This window comes from Coturnix japonica, chromosome 1 (genome assembly GCF_054131305.1).
Source record: "Coturnix japonica strain WE chromosome 1, WE-NBRP24, whole genome shotgun sequence".
Taxonomy (NCBI): domain Eukaryota; kingdom Metazoa; phylum Chordata; class Aves; order Galliformes; family Phasianidae; genus Coturnix; species Coturnix japonica.
In genome coordinates this window covers 100,280,188-100,299,390 of record NC_140663.1, presented here as the reverse complement: position 1 = coordinate 100,299,390, position 19,203 = coordinate 100,280,188, and the positions used below count along the sequence as shown (strand labels likewise).

At 46.3% G+C, this 19,203-nt stretch overlaps 1 protein-coding gene across 1 annotated transcript in view; it reads right to left on the bottom strand.

The window, feature by feature from the left end:
• The window catches only part of PDE9A (phosphodiesterase 9A), a 41,199-nt gene extending 25,915 nt beyond the window's left edge, over positions 1–15,284 (bottom strand). Inside the window, exons 1-4 of the mRNA XM_015883306.3 lie at positions 14,872–15,284; positions 5,005–5,075; positions 2,421–2,498; positions 1,447–1,490 (exon numbers count right to left, since the gene is read on the bottom strand). Coding sequence (XP_015738792.1) covers positions 1,447–1,490; positions 2,421–2,498; positions 5,005–5,075; positions 14,872–14,940 — 262 coding nt within the window. The 5' untranslated portion in view covers positions 14,941–15,284. The remainder of the gene's footprint in view (positions 1–1,446; positions 1,491–2,420; positions 2,499–5,004; positions 5,076–14,871) is intronic.
• Positions 15,285–19,203: the final 3,919 nt, after the last annotated feature.

Here is a 19,203-nt window from a genome sequence, read left to right as displayed (position 1 = left end):
GAGGTGTTCCTTTCCTTTGATCATTTTTGTGGCCCTCCTCTGGGCACACTCCAACAGCTCCATGTCTCTCCTGCACTGAGGACTCCCCATCTGGATGCAGTACTCCAGGTGAGGCCTCACCATTGCAGAGCTGAGGGGCAGCATCACCTCCCTTGCCCTGCTGACCACACTTCTTTGGATGCAGCCCAGGATACAGTTGGCTTTCTGCTCTGCAAGGGCACACTGCTGGCTCATGTTCAACTTTCCATCCACCAGGACACTCAGGTCACTTTCACCAGGGTTGTGCTTTATCCTTTTGTCCCCAGCTTTTACCGACAGTGGGTGCTGCCATGACCCAGGTACAAGACCTTGCATTTAGATTTGTTGAACCTCATGAAGTTTACCTGGGCCCACTGCTGGTCTCTTTCCTGTCCCTCCAGCATGCTGACTGCCCAGCACAGCTTGGAGACATCCACAAATGTGCTGACGGTGCACCCATTCTCCCTATTGGTCTAACTGATGAAGATGTTAAAGAGCATCAGTTCCAGCACCGATCCCTAAGGGATGCCACTCATTACTGATCTCCATCTGGATATTGAGAAGAGGTGGGACCTAACACTAGCAGGGAAACAGCAAGGCTGCTTTGCTTCTGCCTCAACAGCTTAACCCATCTCTATAAACTCCTATTTTTTTTTTCAGGCCCAGGCTTTCTGTCTCCCTCCTGCTCTTCCATTCCCAAGATGATTTTAATCTCCTGTCCCCAACAATTCTACCTTTCCATCTGACTCCTCCAGACTGTCTCCTGCTGATGTACCCCTCCTTCCCCAGTGTACAGCCTAAGGTCCTGCTCATGGCTGCCTGTGAGATAGTGATAGGAGATACAGCAGTTACACAGATGGGGGCTGTCATAAGCTGGATGCTGTGCAAGAATTGCCCCCAGGAAACAGTGTGCTCGATCCTGACAGCGGCCTGATCCTGACAGCGACTCGCAAAGAGAAATGGTAGAAGTGCCACTTCAGTCCTGCCCATGAGGAAAAACACCACTGTACACCAGGGAATGTAATCCAAATGTCATCTTGCATCCAGGACTCTTTTAATCATGTCAGGTGTTTTTAAATATTTATTACCCTCCAAGCTACCATGCCCACAACAGAAACTCTGCTCCCTTCTCAGCCATTTGGAAATAACATGGAGTTCAAACACAATGCTCAGCTTTCAGCAAAGGTTTGCTGAGAGATGAACAAAGCACCGAGAAACGGGGTTGCAAATGTGGCTGGCGATGCCCTAACTGAACTGCTGCTCCAGGAGGGGCTTTCCCTGAGACACCAGCAGAGCTGAGCTGGACTCAAGCTAAGTGCTTCAGAAGTCCCCAAGACCTCAGCCATTCTAAGTTATCATCAAAGACTTTCACATGGAAGTGACTACAACCTCAGTTTAATCAAATGCAATGTAAATTTGATTATTTACCTGAAAGCTGCCCAGTGGCAACAGGTATTACTTTGTACGGAGACCTGGAAGAGTTGGAGAGGGTTGATGTTAGCAGTGCTGAGATTGCAGCTTGCATTTCACACCGTGCCCACAGCCCTGTGCACCCCGTTCCATGCCCACCGCCCTGTGGTGCAGCCCCTTTCCCTGACCCCCAGCTGCCCCTACCCTGGCACAGCTCCATGCCGTTCCCTCGGGCCCTGTCGCTGTCACACAGAGCAGAGCTCAGCGCTGCCCCTCCGCTCCCTGTGAGGAGCTGCAGCCGCCATCAGGCCTCCATCAGCTCCTCTGCTCTGTGTTGAGCACACCGAGGGGCCTCAGTCGCTCCTCACACACCTTGTCCTCAGAGCCTTCCCCATCTTCACAGCCCTCCTATGGACCTTCTCTAATAGTTGAATGTCCTTATATTGAGATGCCAAGAACATGGCATCATTGTTTGTGATGGCAGTGACAATTAATGATGATATACACGATGAAATAAGTAAAAGCAACTGTAATAACTTCAAGCAGACAGGGTGAAAATAAAAGTGCAAAGTTGAAAATGCAATCTGAAGCCAAGGAGAAAAAGAGAAAGGGATCTGAAGAAAGGAAGGGCTGACACCAGCATGGAAGAGGCCTAACCTCATCAAAGACTGCGCCTTCACTTGCTGCTGAAGTCATTGCTAGTGCTAACAGAACAAAGGCACTGGGAGCCTTGACAGCACCGGAATGGGAATTGATGTTCAACATCAAATACTTAAAAGCACAATTTTTTTCTGACTATAATTTCTACTTTAACAATAAGCAAAAATCTTCAAAACTGGCTGGCATCAGCACTGCAAGTTAACATGCAGTTCTCTCTGTTAGTTTCCCCTGGAGTGCTGCTTGACTCATGTGCTCAAGAGGCATCTGCGGCCCAACACCCACTTTCCCTTGGGCATCACCCCCTCTGAAGACCATGTTACTGTGAGACTTACCTCTCTGAGTTTGCAGGCATTGTCGGATCAATGGACACCATGCAGTTATCTGCCGTCAAGAGGGAGATGGTTGTGTTCCTGAAAAGTATGTTCCAGAGATCTTTATTTGAGCGAGAAAGACTGGCTGAGACCTCATGCCACTGTCTACTGCATGTGGCCAGTTTCCCCTATGCTACGTTCTTGTCGCTGCCACATCTACTCTATCTTGGCACAAGAAGGGTCAGAGTAGGTTTGATGTTTTACCCATTTCGGTTACCAGAGATGTTTCTGGGAAAACATTGTATGATCATCTTTGAACTCAAAGAAAACTTTGCTCCCTGCTAACTTGTGAATGCTGTTGACTCATCGACCAATAATTTCTGCTGAAAAGCTATGTTTTGTGATACATCGACTAGGCAGCTATATATTGACTCATGCTACACAAATGACTACCAGTTTTTCAATTATCTAGTTACTCCCTTACCAAAACAAACAAAACAGATGTCTTGCTGAATATGGAGCCTTTATTTTCATCCTGTGCTACGTGTGATCTCGTAGGCTCACATATAAGCCTTGGATGTTTTCTTCGTCTCCAGGAGCCTGATTACAATGAACAATTAAAAGTTTTTACAATCAGGGTGGTGAGGCTCTGGCACAGGTTGCCCAGAGAGGTGGTGGATGCCTTGTTCCTTAAGACATTCAAGGTCAGGCTGGGCAGGGCTCTGAGCAACCTGATGTAGCTGTAGGTGTCCCTGTGCATTGCAGGGAGGGTTGGACCAGATGGTCTTTAAGGGTCCCTTCCAACTCAAATGATTCTATGATTATTTGAAAAATTGTAGAAGACTGTGGAAGTCCTCTGCTGAAAATAAAAGGCCAGATATTCTGGGAACACTGAACTCATTAACAACTCTGACTGCTAAACAGTGTTTCCTTGTTGATGGAGTGGAGGTAATTGATATCAGAGGCAAAGGAGAGTTATTAAGGCCTCTGATGTCAAATGGGAAGAAACAGAAAGGAGAAACAGAAAAAAGCACTATGTCCAGCAGTCTATGCAAATTCCAAGTCAGTGCAGAATCGGAATAGACTACAGACAATGTTATCTTTCAGTCCCAAGCTGGAGTCATGCAACAAACCCATGATTAAAGGATTACTTTCTTTTTCCTGTTTTTTGTTTTGTTTTGGTTTTATTTCTTTTGGTGTATAAACCTGTACGTACAGAGATAAACAACATGGCTTATTGAGTGCTGCTGCACATCTACCCAGCACTGCTCGAGGTCACCAGCAGAAAGCAGATACCCTCTGATGAGGGTGGGGCTGTGACATGGCTGGGGAGTCATCATCTCTTTATTCTGTAAAATAGGGGATATTTTTTTACTGTTTCATATCTGGGATTAGAATCATAGAATCACAGAGTCATTTGAGTTGACAGGGACCCTTAAAGGCTATCTGGTCCAGCTCCCTGCAATGAACAGGGACACCTACAGCTCAGGTTGCTCAGAACCCCTCCAGCCTGGCCATGAATGTCTCTAGGGACGCAGCATTCACCATCTCTCTGGGCAGCTTGCACCAGTGCCTCACCACCCTTACAGTAAAAGACACTTTTCCTTATATCCAACCCAAATTTCCTTTCTTTTAGTTTGAAACCACTTCCCTTTGTCCTATCACAACAGATTCTGCTAAAGAGTCTGTCCCCTTCTTTCTTATAGCTCCCCTTTAGATACTGAAAGGCCACTCTCAGATCACCTCAGAGCCATCTCTTCTCCAGGCTGAACAGACCCAGCTCCCTCAACCTGTCACTATTCTGTAGCATATCTAAATAGCACCTTCCCTATGAGGACAGGCTGAGAGAGCTGGGACTCTTCAGTGTGGAGAAGAGTCCAGGGGGACTTTATAACAGCCTTCCAGTGCCTGAAAGGGGCCTACAAGAAAGCTGGAGAGGGACTTTTTATAAGGGCAGGTAGTGACAGGACAAGGGGAAATGGCTTTAAACTGGCAAAGGATAGATTTAGACTAGATATTAGGAAGAAATTCTCTGCTGTGATGGTGGTGAGACACTGGAACAGGTTGCCCAGTGAGGTTGTGGATGCCCCCTCTCTGGAAGCACTCAAGGCCAGGCTAGATGGGGCTTTGAGCAACCTGGTCTCAACCAGGGGGACCTTTAAGACCATCTAGTTTCAACCAGGGGGTTGGAACTAGATGGTCTTAAAGGTCCCTTCCAACCCCAACCATTCTATGACTGTGATTTAGTGCCAGTGTCTCTTACTGATAACAAGTTCTTTACTTAAAAATCATGTTTTAAAAGTATGATGATGTTTCAGTGTCTAGGGGCAAAAACACAGTGCTGGCGTATGGGTATAACCGGTAGGTGCACAGACCCTGCATATGCTCTCGTCTACACTGCTGTACTGGCTGTAATTTCTGTAGAGCAGGCAACTGAACACTCACCAGGGCTTTGTGCACTTCTCCAGCTGGGTTCTCTGCACAGCCCCAACTTATTCCAGCTCTCTGGAATAAGAGAGAAGCCTGGAAAGCAGGTAACCCAGCTTTTAATTGCCACTAGGAGTATCAGAGCAATAGTGAAATGCATGTGATAAATGAGTCTTACCTTGGTAACCCTGTTGCAATGCAGAAGAGGTCCATAATATCCCTGGAGTTGCAGTATTTACTGAAGATCACCTTCCAAACCGAGCAGCAGAAGGAGATTAAAAAAAGGCAGAGGACAGAAAGGACAATTAGTTCCCAGTGAGAGATGAACTCTATTCAGGCTTGAACTGGGACAATTTTAAGGCTAATCCTATCATTTCAATTATCTGATCTGACTCGTGAGCTGGAATATTTCTCCACTCTAGCTTTAATATCTGTGCTTCATTTTGATAACAGAAGAAAGCTCAGGAGACCTAATTGTGCTGCTGTGGAGCAAAGCAGTAATGTATGACAACTGATGGCAGAAGGTATCTCACAATGCAGATGTGCTGCAGGATGGCAGAAACCACAGATATAATTAAGCAATGCCCTGGATTTTGAAAGTGACTTTGTTTCTTCTAAACGTATACCTTGCAGATATAGGGAGCTCCTTGGATAGCACAGTATAGGCCGAGATCAATATGAGAATGCCTTTTGGAGCTGGAGGTTTAAGGAAACATATTCCACCATCTTTCCTCCTAAAATACTGGAAGACTGAGGACAAAAACACAGTGTCTGGCCCCCTTGACTCAGTCTTGCTGTGTGTGAGATGTGATTCAGCAAACCCTTGTTCTGATGCTGGAGCAATACTTCAGGTCTCACTTTGCACTGGTGCTTAAAAGTCCTCTTATTTTTCATCTGGGCATCATTAGGTGGACAACATCAATCTCCTCAAGAGACAGCTATGACCGATACAGAAACACACACTCACCTTACCTGTTTCCTGACCCAGATGAAATTACAGTAGTTAATTTATTTACATTGTAAATCCTGAGGCAATTGATTGCTGAGGTAGTTAGCGTTTGTTAGTGAGGAAATGGGTGGGATTAATATCTGGGTGTGCTCTAAAAGGCTGTTCTAACTATTTCTGTGATTGACTCTTGTTTGTTGGGTTTTTATAAAATATAGTAGCAATCAAAGCAATAAAGCAGAGCTAATCAGGTTTAGATGGTATGGAATCCTGCTCAGAGCAGAAAGCAGCATCCCATTGGAGTGCTAGCTGCTAAAATTGGCTGATGGAGTGATGGGAAGCTGCTCCTTTACCAGCAGCTGATACCTGCAGAAGTGGAGCAGATGACATTAACTGTGTTTGAACGCAGGGTAAAGGCTTGTGACATAGTGGGAGTGCTATTTCAGGTATTAAGGCTTCTTTTTCTGGAGATCAATTATTGACTGGAGCAGAGGAAAAGGTTAAAAATATATATTTTAAAAAACATTAAAAGTAAGAAAGGCGACTTGACTCACAAAAAGCAGCAGGAGCTTTCAGTGCACTGAGGAGGAACAGTAATGCCTCTCTTTACTCCATGCAATAGCAAAAGAGTGGGAAGCAAAACAAAGACTGTAGATATTATCTTCTAGATTATGAGCTATCCTAATACATGCCATATATATTTCCATATTTGACAGTTCTTTTTAAGTTTACTAAAAGTGGATTTGTGAATCACCACCTGTACTTTGATACTCATCCTGGGGTGTAAATGGTTGTTTTTCCCCCCCTTAATCACAGAGCATAAGCTACTAAAGTTCTCTGCTTTTTGCAACCTGCTGAGCTTTCCTGACCAACTTCCTTCTCTTTTAAAACAAAGCAGACAGCCTCAAACATTTCCCAGAACTGTGCAATTGTTCCTGTTATTGCCTGCATGTTTATGTTCCCAATAAAGCCAATGCCAGTTGTGTGTGTCTGTGGAATACAATTGGAATGTATTTTGGACAGTGCTGTGTACTATTGATGGCTCCAGCACGGTATAGGAATCCGATCTGCCTCAAGTCCATTACCATAGCAGGGACATTAGCACCATGAAGCCAATACAGTGACATTTGGCTTGTGGCTGTACGTGAGCCAGCTAGGACACACACTTTTTTCCTGTGACTAGAGAAAGTGGTTGTCCTGCAGCTCTGAGGATAATCAGCCCTCTTGGCTGTGGATGGAGAAACAAGCATCTTCTTCAGACCCATGAAGATAGCAGATGTCCTGGAGCCACTGCTATTTGGCCCATGTCTCTATGGTGATATTTTACTGGCACTGGTTGTAGTTCTGACTCAGGTTCACAGTCAGTGATGAGGGACTTCACCATCCTTCAAGCCTGTTTCAGTTCTGTCTGACCCACAGTCCTTGTCTTTAGTAGGTCCTCGCTCCTATCCTGGATCACAAGCCACTGCCATGATCATAGGATGACCAAACATTCCAGTTAAGAAGGGACCCAGAAAGGATCACTGGGTCCAACTCCACGCTCCACACAGCAACAACAAAAATCAGGCCCTACATCTGATAGCACTGTCCAGACGCTCCCTGAACTCCAGCATTGGGGGCCGTGCCCACAGCCCTGTGCATCCCGTTCCATGCCCACCGCCCTGTGGTACAGCCCCTTTCCCTGACCCCCAGCTGCCCCTCCCCTGGCACAGCTCCATGCCGTTCCCTCGGGCCCTGTCGCTGTCACACAGAGTCTCCCCTCAGCTCCTCTGGGCCCAGCACACCAAGGGACCTCACTGCCCCTCACACACCTTGCCCTCAGAGCCTTCCAGCCTCATAGCCCTTTGACGTCCTTTGACGTCCCTTAGACCTCAGACCCTGCAATAACACCCAGCACTGGAAGATATCACTGCTTTGGGCAGGTCTGAGACCTTGCTATGGAGCTCAGCGGAGACCAAAGGCAGGAGATGATGGCGCCAAGAAGAAGCCACATAATTTAAGCGGGTATTACACTCTGCCTGCTTTTGAGCGTAATGTGAAGCAAAGGGAGCAAAAAGAATACTAAATAATAACTGAGGCTTTTTGGAGTGGAAATAAGATGTTGATGTAGCATGCAGTAACCGTGAAGTAGGACAGCATGGCTCAAGACTGTCACATGGTTCCCAGCTCAGAGATCCCTTCTGTGGTCTGAAACTGTAGGCTGCTCTCTGTCCTGGTGACAGGACACTTTTTGGAAACTCTTCTTCTGACAAGTCATTTTCTCTTGACCCACAGAACCAACCTTTGGCAGGGGATAAGGATTTTAAAACAAGGAGAGATAAAGACTGCCGGTATCTGTCTGGCTTTATCACTCAGAGAACTAGTTTAATATTAAGGGTCATGATGGAGATATCACTGTGGGACCGCAGTGCTCACTCTGTCACATACCAGTTTACAACTAATCATATTATATTTTGCTATGAGATAGGACGGGTAAAAACATGGCCTACAAATCCAATTTCTGCCCTATATTTGATCCTGAGAACAGTTAATCCTCTCTGTACACTGCAAACCCTGTCCAGAGCGTTATCCTGCCCTGATCTGGTATTTAACTAGCATTTGTTTGTTTCTTTTACTCTACAAAAACTCCTCAGTGAATAATTCAGGAAGATTTTCAAAGCCTGTCTATCCCCAGTGTGTAATCTCAATTCCTTTTGCTTTCTGTATTCAAGACTTTCAGCATTTGCTGGTGCTTTTTCAATTCACCCAGTGAGCAATGTTCAGAGTCAGGGCTGAAAGAGTGGAATTAAAGCAATCTCAAATGATAATCTTCGACTAATGAGACTGAAAGATACGTGTCAGAGAAGAGTCTGGTAAAACTCAGTTAAGTATCTCACACGGACTATGGAAATCGTTGCTGCTTCTGTTACAGCAGCTTTCATGGAGGATTTCTAAACAAGATAGAGGGCTGATGTGAATCTTTTTATCATGATTTTGCCTTTCTCTCCAGCAATATTTTTTTTTCCATATCAAAATGAAACAGGATCCAGAGCTCTTAGATAACACTCTTCAGAAATCATTGATAGAAACTAATTTTTCAGACCTGTAAGCAAATAGATCTTCCTCAAAAAATAGTGATAAGAGCATATACTTTATCAGGCACTGTTCCTGATATTCAGCAGAAGCCTTACCTAACACCCTGCATCTAAACATCTCTCAGGCTTCTTCTTTAAACTGAGATACATATATTATAACATGAGCCCAGCTACCTCAATGATATCTGTGTATTCTTTTTTTCCTTGCAATAATTACCAGCAGATAGTTGTGAAAGCTCTCCATTTTTTTTTTCTAAGCTTCAAATGTTAGACAGTATTAAAAATAGTTTGCCAGTTTTGCCATCTGTTAGATGCTGTAAGGAGCTTCACTAAGAGGGGAACAAAAAATAAGTGTGTGCTTGTAAAGGCCTGTATGAGAAAGAAAGAGCAAGGGCCCTTGGCCAAGAATCCAAACAAAAATAAAAACTCCCCCTGAACTCTCCAGACTGTGTCTGTGTAAGGCAGGGAGGAATGTGGCAGACATTTTACTTTCACTGTCCAGAGCTCATCGTAGAGTCATAGAATTTTTTTGTGTGTAGGAAGGGAGCTTTAAAAGCCATCTAGTCCAACTCCCCTGCAATGAACACCTGTATGACACCTATAACTAGGTCAGGTTGCTCAGAGCCCTGTACAGCCTGACCTTAAATGCCTCAAGGTAAGGCTGCTCCACAGCCCCACTGGTTTGCACCTAACTTTGAACTGTGTGGTGTCTAGACATCATTCATTTCACCATGGTACCTAAATGAAATGTACAACAGGATTCATCTAACGTAACTGTCTACAGATGAGTTGTCTCATCTGTGTTGCCTGGCTAGTCACTGAGTCAGAATTATTGTCAGTAGAGGAAGAGGACCACATAATTCCAAAGGGAAAATAAGCCCACGTGTCTCCAAAATCCAGTTTAAGACTGAATGAATCATCCTCTGGAGATACCACCCTCCTCCCTAGTGCCTGTGGGGGAACTCACATGATTAGCTTGGAGTAGTCACCACTGACTTTTAGATGACTATGGTTTAGTTTTAGGTAGGGTGATTCCTATTGGTTTTCCTGCTTATATACATTGCCCTGAAATGAGAAATAGGACTCAGGCAGAACTGAGGCATGTGGCTATGTGATAAGTCATGGTTCCTATCCTTTATAACATTCCTGAACAGAATGCTATGGGAAAGGAGGTTTTTCTCTTTTTGGGAAAGAGATTTATTTTCTTTTTTTCTGTTTAGGAAAGAGAAAATGTTCATGATGCAATGGTATGATGCAGTCTTGGAGGTTCATTGAGAGGGACAGCATGGCAGAGGTGGGCTCTGTCACTACAATCTTATTAATTTTTTGAGGGTATGTAGGGAAAGCAAGTTACATTAAGGAGAACTTTTTGCAGTCTACTGACTATACTAAGAGATATATTGCCAATATTCAGTCTTTCAGCACTAACAACAGAATGCAACCAGGAAGTAGCAAGGCTGATTTTGAGCTAAAGCTTCTTAGTTTTTATAGTGGACATAGAAACATTTCAGCCTTTGACAAGTTAACCGAAATGTACATGCACTAGCTTCTATTAACAGAGAAAGGGCACATGATAGCTTCTAATGGAGTACTAAGCACAATTAACCCTGTAGCACTCTAATGCATTAGGCTCCAAATATTTTGTAAACTAGGTAATAAGGATGCTTTGGCATCAAATGTCCTTGCTAAATGTGAATGAAGCTAGGCTGCTTGTTTCAAAATTATTCACAAAAATAATGATGTCTGACATTCCAGCATGGTTCATAATATAAGGCTTTCAGATGTGTGATATTAGACAACACAGCAAGGAAAAGCAGTGAGAGGTGAAAGGCCAGTTGGTAGCTGTAGAATTTAATGACAAAGTTGCTAGAAACAAAATGGTTTCTTCTTGTTTGTGCTACCCTGAGCATGTGAGGAACGTATGCTGGGATGGTCTGCTTGTCCAAAACCTTAGGTATCACTAGCAGAAGGTTGTTAAACTTTTGCACGAGGATGGACTGCAGTAAACACCACTAGCTGGGGAAGACAGAGAGGTGAGGAAAGGGAAGAGAAAATGGCCTCCAGTATAACATTTTATGCCATTTCAAAAAAGCCTGTTTTGAAGCCATTTTTACTCTTTCAAATGCTTATGTACTCCTCACACGCTGTAACATGCTGGAGTCTGAAAGACACTGCTGTTCACTTTTGCTGCTTTACAAGAACATCCAGCTGCCTTGGGCTCACCAGAGTCGGCTTCAGTTGCAGAGCCAGCATTGGTCAAGAGTGCTGGCCAGGCTCTGGATGCACTACCTCACACCCTCCATTGCCCTCTGAGACCTGCCAGTCATAGGAAAATGACTGTGGTCCAGCAAATACATAGGAAGCCTCACTGAAGAGGCTACAAAGGGTTTTGGCATTGGAGGAACCCGTGAATGACTTGCCAAGAGAACCACGGGGACTGTCTTGCAGCAATTACGGATACAAAGATCTTTAACAGCCTTGAACTGATCATCAAGCCACTATTTTTCTGCTACATTTTGTTTTTAATCTGAATTCAGTTGCGTTAAAAATAGTGCAGCAAGCTTTGGAAAAAATCTGTTGGGTTTGCTGGAGTCTAGGCATTTATACCACAGTGCCTGTTGCTCTAATTAAAAAGAAAAGCTCACATGACAGAAAATATTCCCATGCGCTGACATTTCAATGCAACAACCGCAACACCAAAACACAGTCTTCTCTTTGTTCTCCTCTTCATGTGTCTGAGGCCAAGACGAACAAGAGCTGTGGATATCTGGGTGCGCTGCTCAATGGGTTCACATGGTAGACGCAAGGAAAAGTACATTTTTTCTGAGGAGGAGAGAGCTAATTACTCTGCTCGGCATCCAGAATGACTCAGTAAGCCAGTCAAATGGCTCCAGAATTCTTTACTTGCTTTGTGAAGGGGAAGAAATACCACTGAGTGATTTCCTTGACTAAGTCGGCAGTCATCAATTTTCCAGTTCATTCAGGCTCTGTACCCATTTGACTTTCCATCCTCGTTTCAAGTATGATGTTGATTAAGACACTGGAAACAGAAATCCTCTCAAGTCAAGCATTTTCTCAGAGCAACTCCTCACAACCAAGCAAGCAAAGCCACCACCCTCGGACATTTGGAAATGAGAGCCATGAAGCCACCCACCCACCTGGGAACATGGCCACTGTCTGGCTCTGCTCTCACCTCTTTAATCTCAAGGCTCAAAATCAAATGCTCCCCAGCAGTTTCTGTGTGGAAAAGAAGAAATATACATGTGTATCTGTATGTTTGGGTGTGATCTTCATGCTGATAGACTTCTAATGCAAAACAGTCAATAGGATTTTTTCTCTTAACAGCAGCCAAAGGGTTAATGACATTGTGAAGGAAAATAAGGCTGCAGAGCCACAGTTGGTGGCTTCCTCCAGTTTTTCAGGCTTCTCAGCTGGTAGACTGGGGGTTGGCTGCTCCACCCCATCTAGTGGCACTCTGGGATAGAGGAGAAATCTCTGTCTGCCACGGCGCTGTGAGGTCTCCTTATCTTCTGTGAAACATGGGCATCTCACTCCACAGTCTTCTCTTTTGGCTGGAACAGGCCTGGCTGTGCCTGAGGGGGACACAGATGTGTTTCTTTGCTGCATGAAGCCTTGGATGTGCAAGCGCAGCACAGAGGGATGTAAGTGACCAGGGAAGTGGTTTAGGAACTTTTATATATCTCTGGGAAAGAGCATCCTTTAGAAGCAGACAAATCCCGTAGCGCTGATTCCCCCAGGTGTGCATCCACGTTGCATAGGAACTGGTGAGACACTGATGAATTACACTGAAACCCCATTTTTCATTCAGCCTTGAGAACAAATGGCCTCTTTGAAGCTGCCCCATGCAGGGCACTGGCTCTGTGGCATTGCAAAGCCTTTGATCTCCCTCCTCCAGCAGCCTGACAGGTCTGTTCCCTCCACATTCACTGCTCTGCCTCCACCACTGGGCCTGTCCCATGTTCCTTGGCCAAGACACAGCCACCATCAAGCCTAAATCGTAGAATCATAGAATGGCCTGGGTTAAAAAGGACCACAATGCTCATCCAGTTTCAACCCCCCTGCTATGTGCAGGGTTGCCAACCACCAGACCAGGCTGCCCAGAGCCACATCCAGAAACATTCTCCTGGTGGATGCAGAAGCCACCCCTTGTGTTGTGGGCTCTGACATTGATAATCCAGCCCTGTTTGTCCCGTGGATTGCATCTGTTCAGTGCCACCAAACTCTCCTCCAGCTCTGACCACTGCAGCAGAGCACTAAACCACATCCCTTTGCCCCCCTCACTGTACCTCTCTGGACCTGATGACACACAAACCTACTTAGCTCAGCTCAGCACTTGCTGCAGAGCATTTCCCAATGCCCATCTGCAAAGTGTAGGCTCTGAAGGGGGGCGGCCAATCACTGGGGTATCCCTTCTTTTCCTCCAGTGCAGAGGGCAAACAATAACCCTAACCCCTAAAGTCAGCAGTGTGACCTAAGGTGGAAACATGAAATTCACTTCTAGTAATGGCTGCCACACTCCTATAGCATGGACAGCCCTGTTTCAGGGCTCTGTCAGACCCAGCAAGCCAGCTGCAAGTTGGAGCTGAGCCCTTTCAAACTCAGCAAGCCCTGCTCTAATGAAGCTCATACCTCATTACCGGCTCAGCATTGATTTAATGAGTTCCCTTTAGAAGTCTCCAATACCGCATTCCTCAGAAGATTAAGGGCTGCTTTTTGTCCTAGCAATGTTGTTACCGAGGAGGCATGAGGATCAGCGCTATGCCCTGCTTACCCCTGGGTGAACCCCATTTAAGCAGTGTGTTTACAGCAGGAATCCTTCCAAACACTGCACAGATGGAATTTCACATCTGACAAAAGAAACAGATAACATTTATCAGGCCAGAAAAGAAAGAATAATACTTAACGCTGGCTGGGTTTGCAGTTACTTGCCCACGAGCTTTGGCCTCTCCTGTGTTTTCAGTGACAGAAGTACTCTCCAGAGAAAGGCTCTGAGAAACGCTCTTGTTTATAAACTCATAGCAGTGGAAATGACAGCCAGTGTGATTGACTGACACCTCTGGAAGTGTGTTCTCACAGCACCAGCCTCCCCAGGGCCCTCTTTCCAATGGTGGTTCCACGCATTGAGACTGCGGGGGTCCCCCAGGCAGAGATGGGGGGACTGCAGGGGCTGCTAGCTCTGCCTTTGTCTGGATACACTGATACAGGAGAGAGAAGGGATGGGGAAGGGCATCTTTGCTGTTTCTTTTTAAAAGAGAAACAAACAGCACAGATGTGTGAAAGGGACTCCAAGCAGGAGCAGCAGGGATCAGGACTGGAATTCTGCAAGTCAGAGCTGAGTTGCTCGTGAGCCTCTTGGTGGCTTTTGCTTTGTTGCATGAAAGGCATTTGCTTTGTGGCCAAGGAACTGTCAACAGAAAGAAGGAAAAGAGGACGGACTTACAGGAATGCCAAAGCATTTTTCTGTCTACAAGCCGTGGGCTCTCTCCTGAATGGTGTGAGCTCCCTCCTTCAGCCAGAACACACTTCCCCCACAACTTCCCCCGCGCCGTGACGCTTGGCTAAGCCAGGTGGGGAACGGGAGCTCAAGATCCTATTAACATCTATCGATTCTAACACACGGCTTCACAAGTGCAGCCGGGGCTCCCGCACCGCTGCCGCACAGCAACACCCGGCACCTGCCTGCCCTGTAACTTCTCCCTAGGAGAACTCACCCCCTCGGATAGGCAATCCCATAAGCTCCGTGCCCTCCAGCATCTCTCTGCAGGCAAAACTTTGCAAACTATCTGGAGGCTGCTCTCGGAGAGTGGCCCCGCACTTCTGCCAAGATCCTGCCAGCCGCACCGGGTGCTCACGAGCTGCCGGCTGCCCCTTCCCCTTTAAATAAAGATCAGAAGCCTCTCCATATCCCCCTCCCTTTCAACAGAGGCTGAATGCACCACGCGTCCGACAGCGCACACACCGCTGCGTCCGGAGCCGCCGCTCTGTGAAAAAACATCGAAAGTACCTTTTGAATTCTTCCATCAATATCCAAATAAATACACTTGGGCCGGTAAGTTGAAGAGGCAGATCCCATCTTGCTACAGTTGAGCTTTTACCGGGCTTCCCAGCGGAGCAGAAAACAAGGCTTATCCCACCAGGCTGAGCCACCGCTGCCTGGCAGCTCGGTGTCCCCGCTCCGCCGTGTCCCACGACACTCTCATTCTGGGAAGGTCCCTCCTCTAACGTGCACGCGTTGTTTGTGCCCGTCTCCCCGCCACCTCCTTCCCGTGGTGCTCCCGGCCGCATCCAGATGCCGTGGGCAGGAGGGGACGCGGCTCCAGATGCGTCCATTCCCATGGCAACAGCCTTTCTTGGCATTCCCGTGGCACACGCCGAGCCGAACTGCACTTATTGATGGGGAATTAAGGGGGAGTGGGGGTGGATGGGTGGGGGGGCACTTCCTCCATCGGGGGTGCTGAGAGATGTCATTCATTTGTGTGTTGAAACAGGACCATCATTGCCAATTAGTGCTGATACTTCGGCACGGGCTGTGAGCACAGTGTGGCTGAGAGCTGCTTCTTCTGATTCCATCACCATGTAGGGTACATCACCCTGTAGGGCTGTAGAACATCCCACTGGCTATCCCATGTCCTACATTCTATCAGATATCCCATTAACTATCATACAAACTATGTCATTGATTATCCCATTGGTTACTCCATTGGATCTTTTATCAGCCGCTCTCTCCTTTCCTGTTTCCTCTGTTTTGCTTCTCTTGGGATATTTTTTGCCACCACAGGTCAGGGCTGCTAAAGACTGAACTGCTGGTTACAGCAGCACAAGCTCCTCCATGTTGTCTATGGCAGAAGCTGACTTCTTCAGTTCAGCTTTAAATCTTTTCCGTATGCCTACAGAAAGCGTAGGACTTTCTGTGTATGGAAATTGTTACTTGCTTCTTTGCACATTTCTTTTATATGTTGTCAGGTTTCCAGAGGACCAGGTCTCTTCCAACCTCAAGTGGTTGCATGAAGAGCACTCCCAGGCCATGGGTGATTCTTCCACTTCATGAACGCTCTCTGCTTTCCACTTCCCCCTCTTCATTTCCCAGTCCCATCTCCGTATCTCCCATCTCCCAGCTCTCTGTTCCAAAACCTTCATTTAAAGTATTTCCATGGATCTAAGAGTCCCCAGGTGCCTTGCAATCTTATCTTTGGCCCAGCTGTATATTGTGTGAAGGATGAGATGCATGCACATATGCACAAACCCTAGCCAGCCACTAATGGCAGATGCAGGCAGCATGCTGGAGCCCTGCTGCAGAGCTTCTGGGAAAGCCCAGCTATAAAATCCGTGTTTTCATAAGGTTGTGGAAGGAATCAGCAGATCCGACTGGAACCTTCAATAGCTGATGGGGAAAATGTAAATGAAATTAACTGTGTCTGGAGTCACTTGCTACATCATTTAGAGGGCTGAGAGCCAAGAAGTGGAAAAGCAAATTCCCTCTACTGGACAAGGCTGGCTCATGCTCTTGGCAAGGAAGTCTGAATGGGGGACCACAGCTCGTACTCCCAAACAGGAGATAAGCAACCCAGGGCTCTACTGGATGAAATCTGCCTGGGGTTTTACACAGCATGGGAAAGTAAAGTATCCTCAGATGCATATTCTGGGTTGCTGCCATCTGAATAGCTCAGTGCCGCTCAGTACTCAGTGCATATCAGCGCTTTCCATTTCTCTGACAAGCAGAGCTCAGACATGCAGAAGTTTTATGACAACCCCAGGATTAATAAAAGGCTGTTGACATTGGCACCAGCCTCGTGCATGCATAGGATGGGGGTCTGGGGAAAGGAGGTCTGTATGCTTCTAGGTGAAAGAGATGACATGGGCAGAGACAGAAGGACAGACATCCACCTGTACTGGAAGGGATCTGATGGCTGGGACTGCTTAGCAGGCTGGATGTGTTGACAAACTGAGGGCACTGGGTGGGAGATGGTTCCTTAGCTGTGGTACACCAGCATCCCATAACAAATGCCTGGATGACTATCTGCGCTACCCATTGTAGGGTACCTGCTTTAGCAGAGGGTTTGGACTCAATGACCTCGTGAGGCCCCTTCCAACCCCTGTGATTCTGTGAAAGGCACAACCACATGAACCTCTGGTGGGTCTTTGAACAACTCTTTGCAGCACATAATAGATTAAACACCCTAATTTAAACACGACTTTTTAAATTATGCATCTTCACAGGTAACAAGGTAATATCTCAGATACACATGTAACAGTTTCTCACATATTCTCTCATATCTTTTCCTGCTTGCACAGAGCTTTCAGTGCAGTTTCCTCTAATGGGCAGAAGTCCATTGTATTTTCTCCATACAAGAGATTAAATGTCTTATCTTTTAGTGTGGGAGGCCAGAACAGAACCACAGATACAGCGCGAAAAAGATGACAAAAGCTTGATGGGCCCAGGCAGTGCTGAAAATGTTCTGACCTGCTATAGCAGAAAGCTGTATGAAATAAGGACATTTTAAACACTTTTGCAGTTTCTGAAACTAGATTGAGTTCAGTGACGCCATTCCCTGGGAGCGTTACCTAGACAATCACCCATTATACAGCAGCCCTCTGTTAGCATCCTCAACATTGCTGAAAGCCACGGGTCATGACCAAAGCAAGTCAGAAGATTAGTTGAGAAATCATTAGTGTCTACTTTCAAAGAACACATTTCTGATCTTTCTTTTGACTCATCTCCGGTGTTTTGAATTTGCTTGTTCATCCCGGTCGTGTACGTGAGCTTTCCTCTCTACAAGTTTGAAAGCCAGAGATGTTCACCGAGGGACAAAATTGAACTGGAACTTTCACACCATAATAAGGCTCCGGTTCCTGAGGAAAACGGTAAATAGCATACAACTGATGGTACGGTCATGAGAAAGGGCAGTGCTGACGTATTATAGTATTAGAGAAAATGAAATGGAAGCATCTTATGGAGTGGATGGCAGGCCTTGCATGAAAGCAGTTGTATTTTGGTTAGTATATTTCACTATCCTTTCACTCTGCTCCATTTGGTTGTGTCCCATGCAGCTTCCTCCTCAGTTTGCACCACAGTGCTGTGTCTCATCCCATGCTCCCTCCTCTTTCTGAGCCCCTGATCAGGGTTTGCCAAGGGCTACCACTGAATAACAAGAGCAACTTTTCCTTTTCTGCACAGTGGCATTGGTTATTGGTACTCTGCCAGTACCAGTCAGGGATCATCGGCAGTCTACTGCCATCCCTGCTGGCTTCTATAGGGAAACTTCTCACCAGAGAGGCTTCATTAGTGGCTGGATCTTCTGCAACACAGATAGGATTCTGTCCTAGCTTTTCACCCTCTCCCCTTTCCCTCCTCTCTTTATCCTTCTCCTTCGAGCATTTTTCACCAGATTCACTTTGGATTTTTCTTAATCTTTGATTTTAAATCCTTATCCTCCCATCTTCAGCCACTTCCGCACAATCGAGACATTGAATGGGAAGCTTTCTTCCTCCCTCATTCCCTCCCTCTGCCCAAGCATTTGATGAAAACACACTGCTGGCTGTCAGTCACTGTCTCAAGAGAGACACGAACCTCTCATAGGCAGCAAGTAAGTTTTCTGACAAGAAACTGAGAAGAAATTTTCTGGGCGTACAGAAAAATATCAAAAACCCAGCAACCCTCCATTAAAAAGGGAACAAAGTTGTGGCTGCTTCTAAGAAGTCAGCTTGGTTTGCCTGTACATGGCTGTGTACAGGTGCGCCTGGGTGTCTCACATGTCTGGGTGAGATGTGTGCCGGTTACTATCAATTAACTATTGCTACAGACAGCTGGCAAAAGCTGCCCCATTTTTCAAGAAGCACAAGAAAGAAAAGCCTGGCTATTATAGGCCTGTCAGTCCCCCTTCAGTGCCTGTTAAAATTATGGAGAAGATAATTCTGGGAGTTATTGAAAAACACTTGAAAGACAATGCAGTCATTAGTCATAGCCAACACAGGTTCACAAGGGGAAAGTCCTGTTTAATGAACTTAATTTCCTTTTACGACGGGGTTACTCACCTACCTGAACAATGGAAGCCAGTTGGTGTAATCTTTCGGTATTTCAGCAGTGCTCTTGATACTGTTTCTCACAATGCTGCCCTCTGGTGCTACAAGGAGGGCCCGAGGGAACGGCATGGAGCTGGGCCAGGGGAGGGGCAGCTGGGGGTCAGGGAAAGGGGCTGCACCACAGGGCGGTGGGCACGGCCCCCAGTGCTGGAGTTCATAGGGCGTCTGGACAGTGCTACCAGACACAGGGTTTGATTATTACCACCTCAACAGAACTGCCCGCTCTTCTCACAGCTGCTCTGTGTGCATCTGCGCT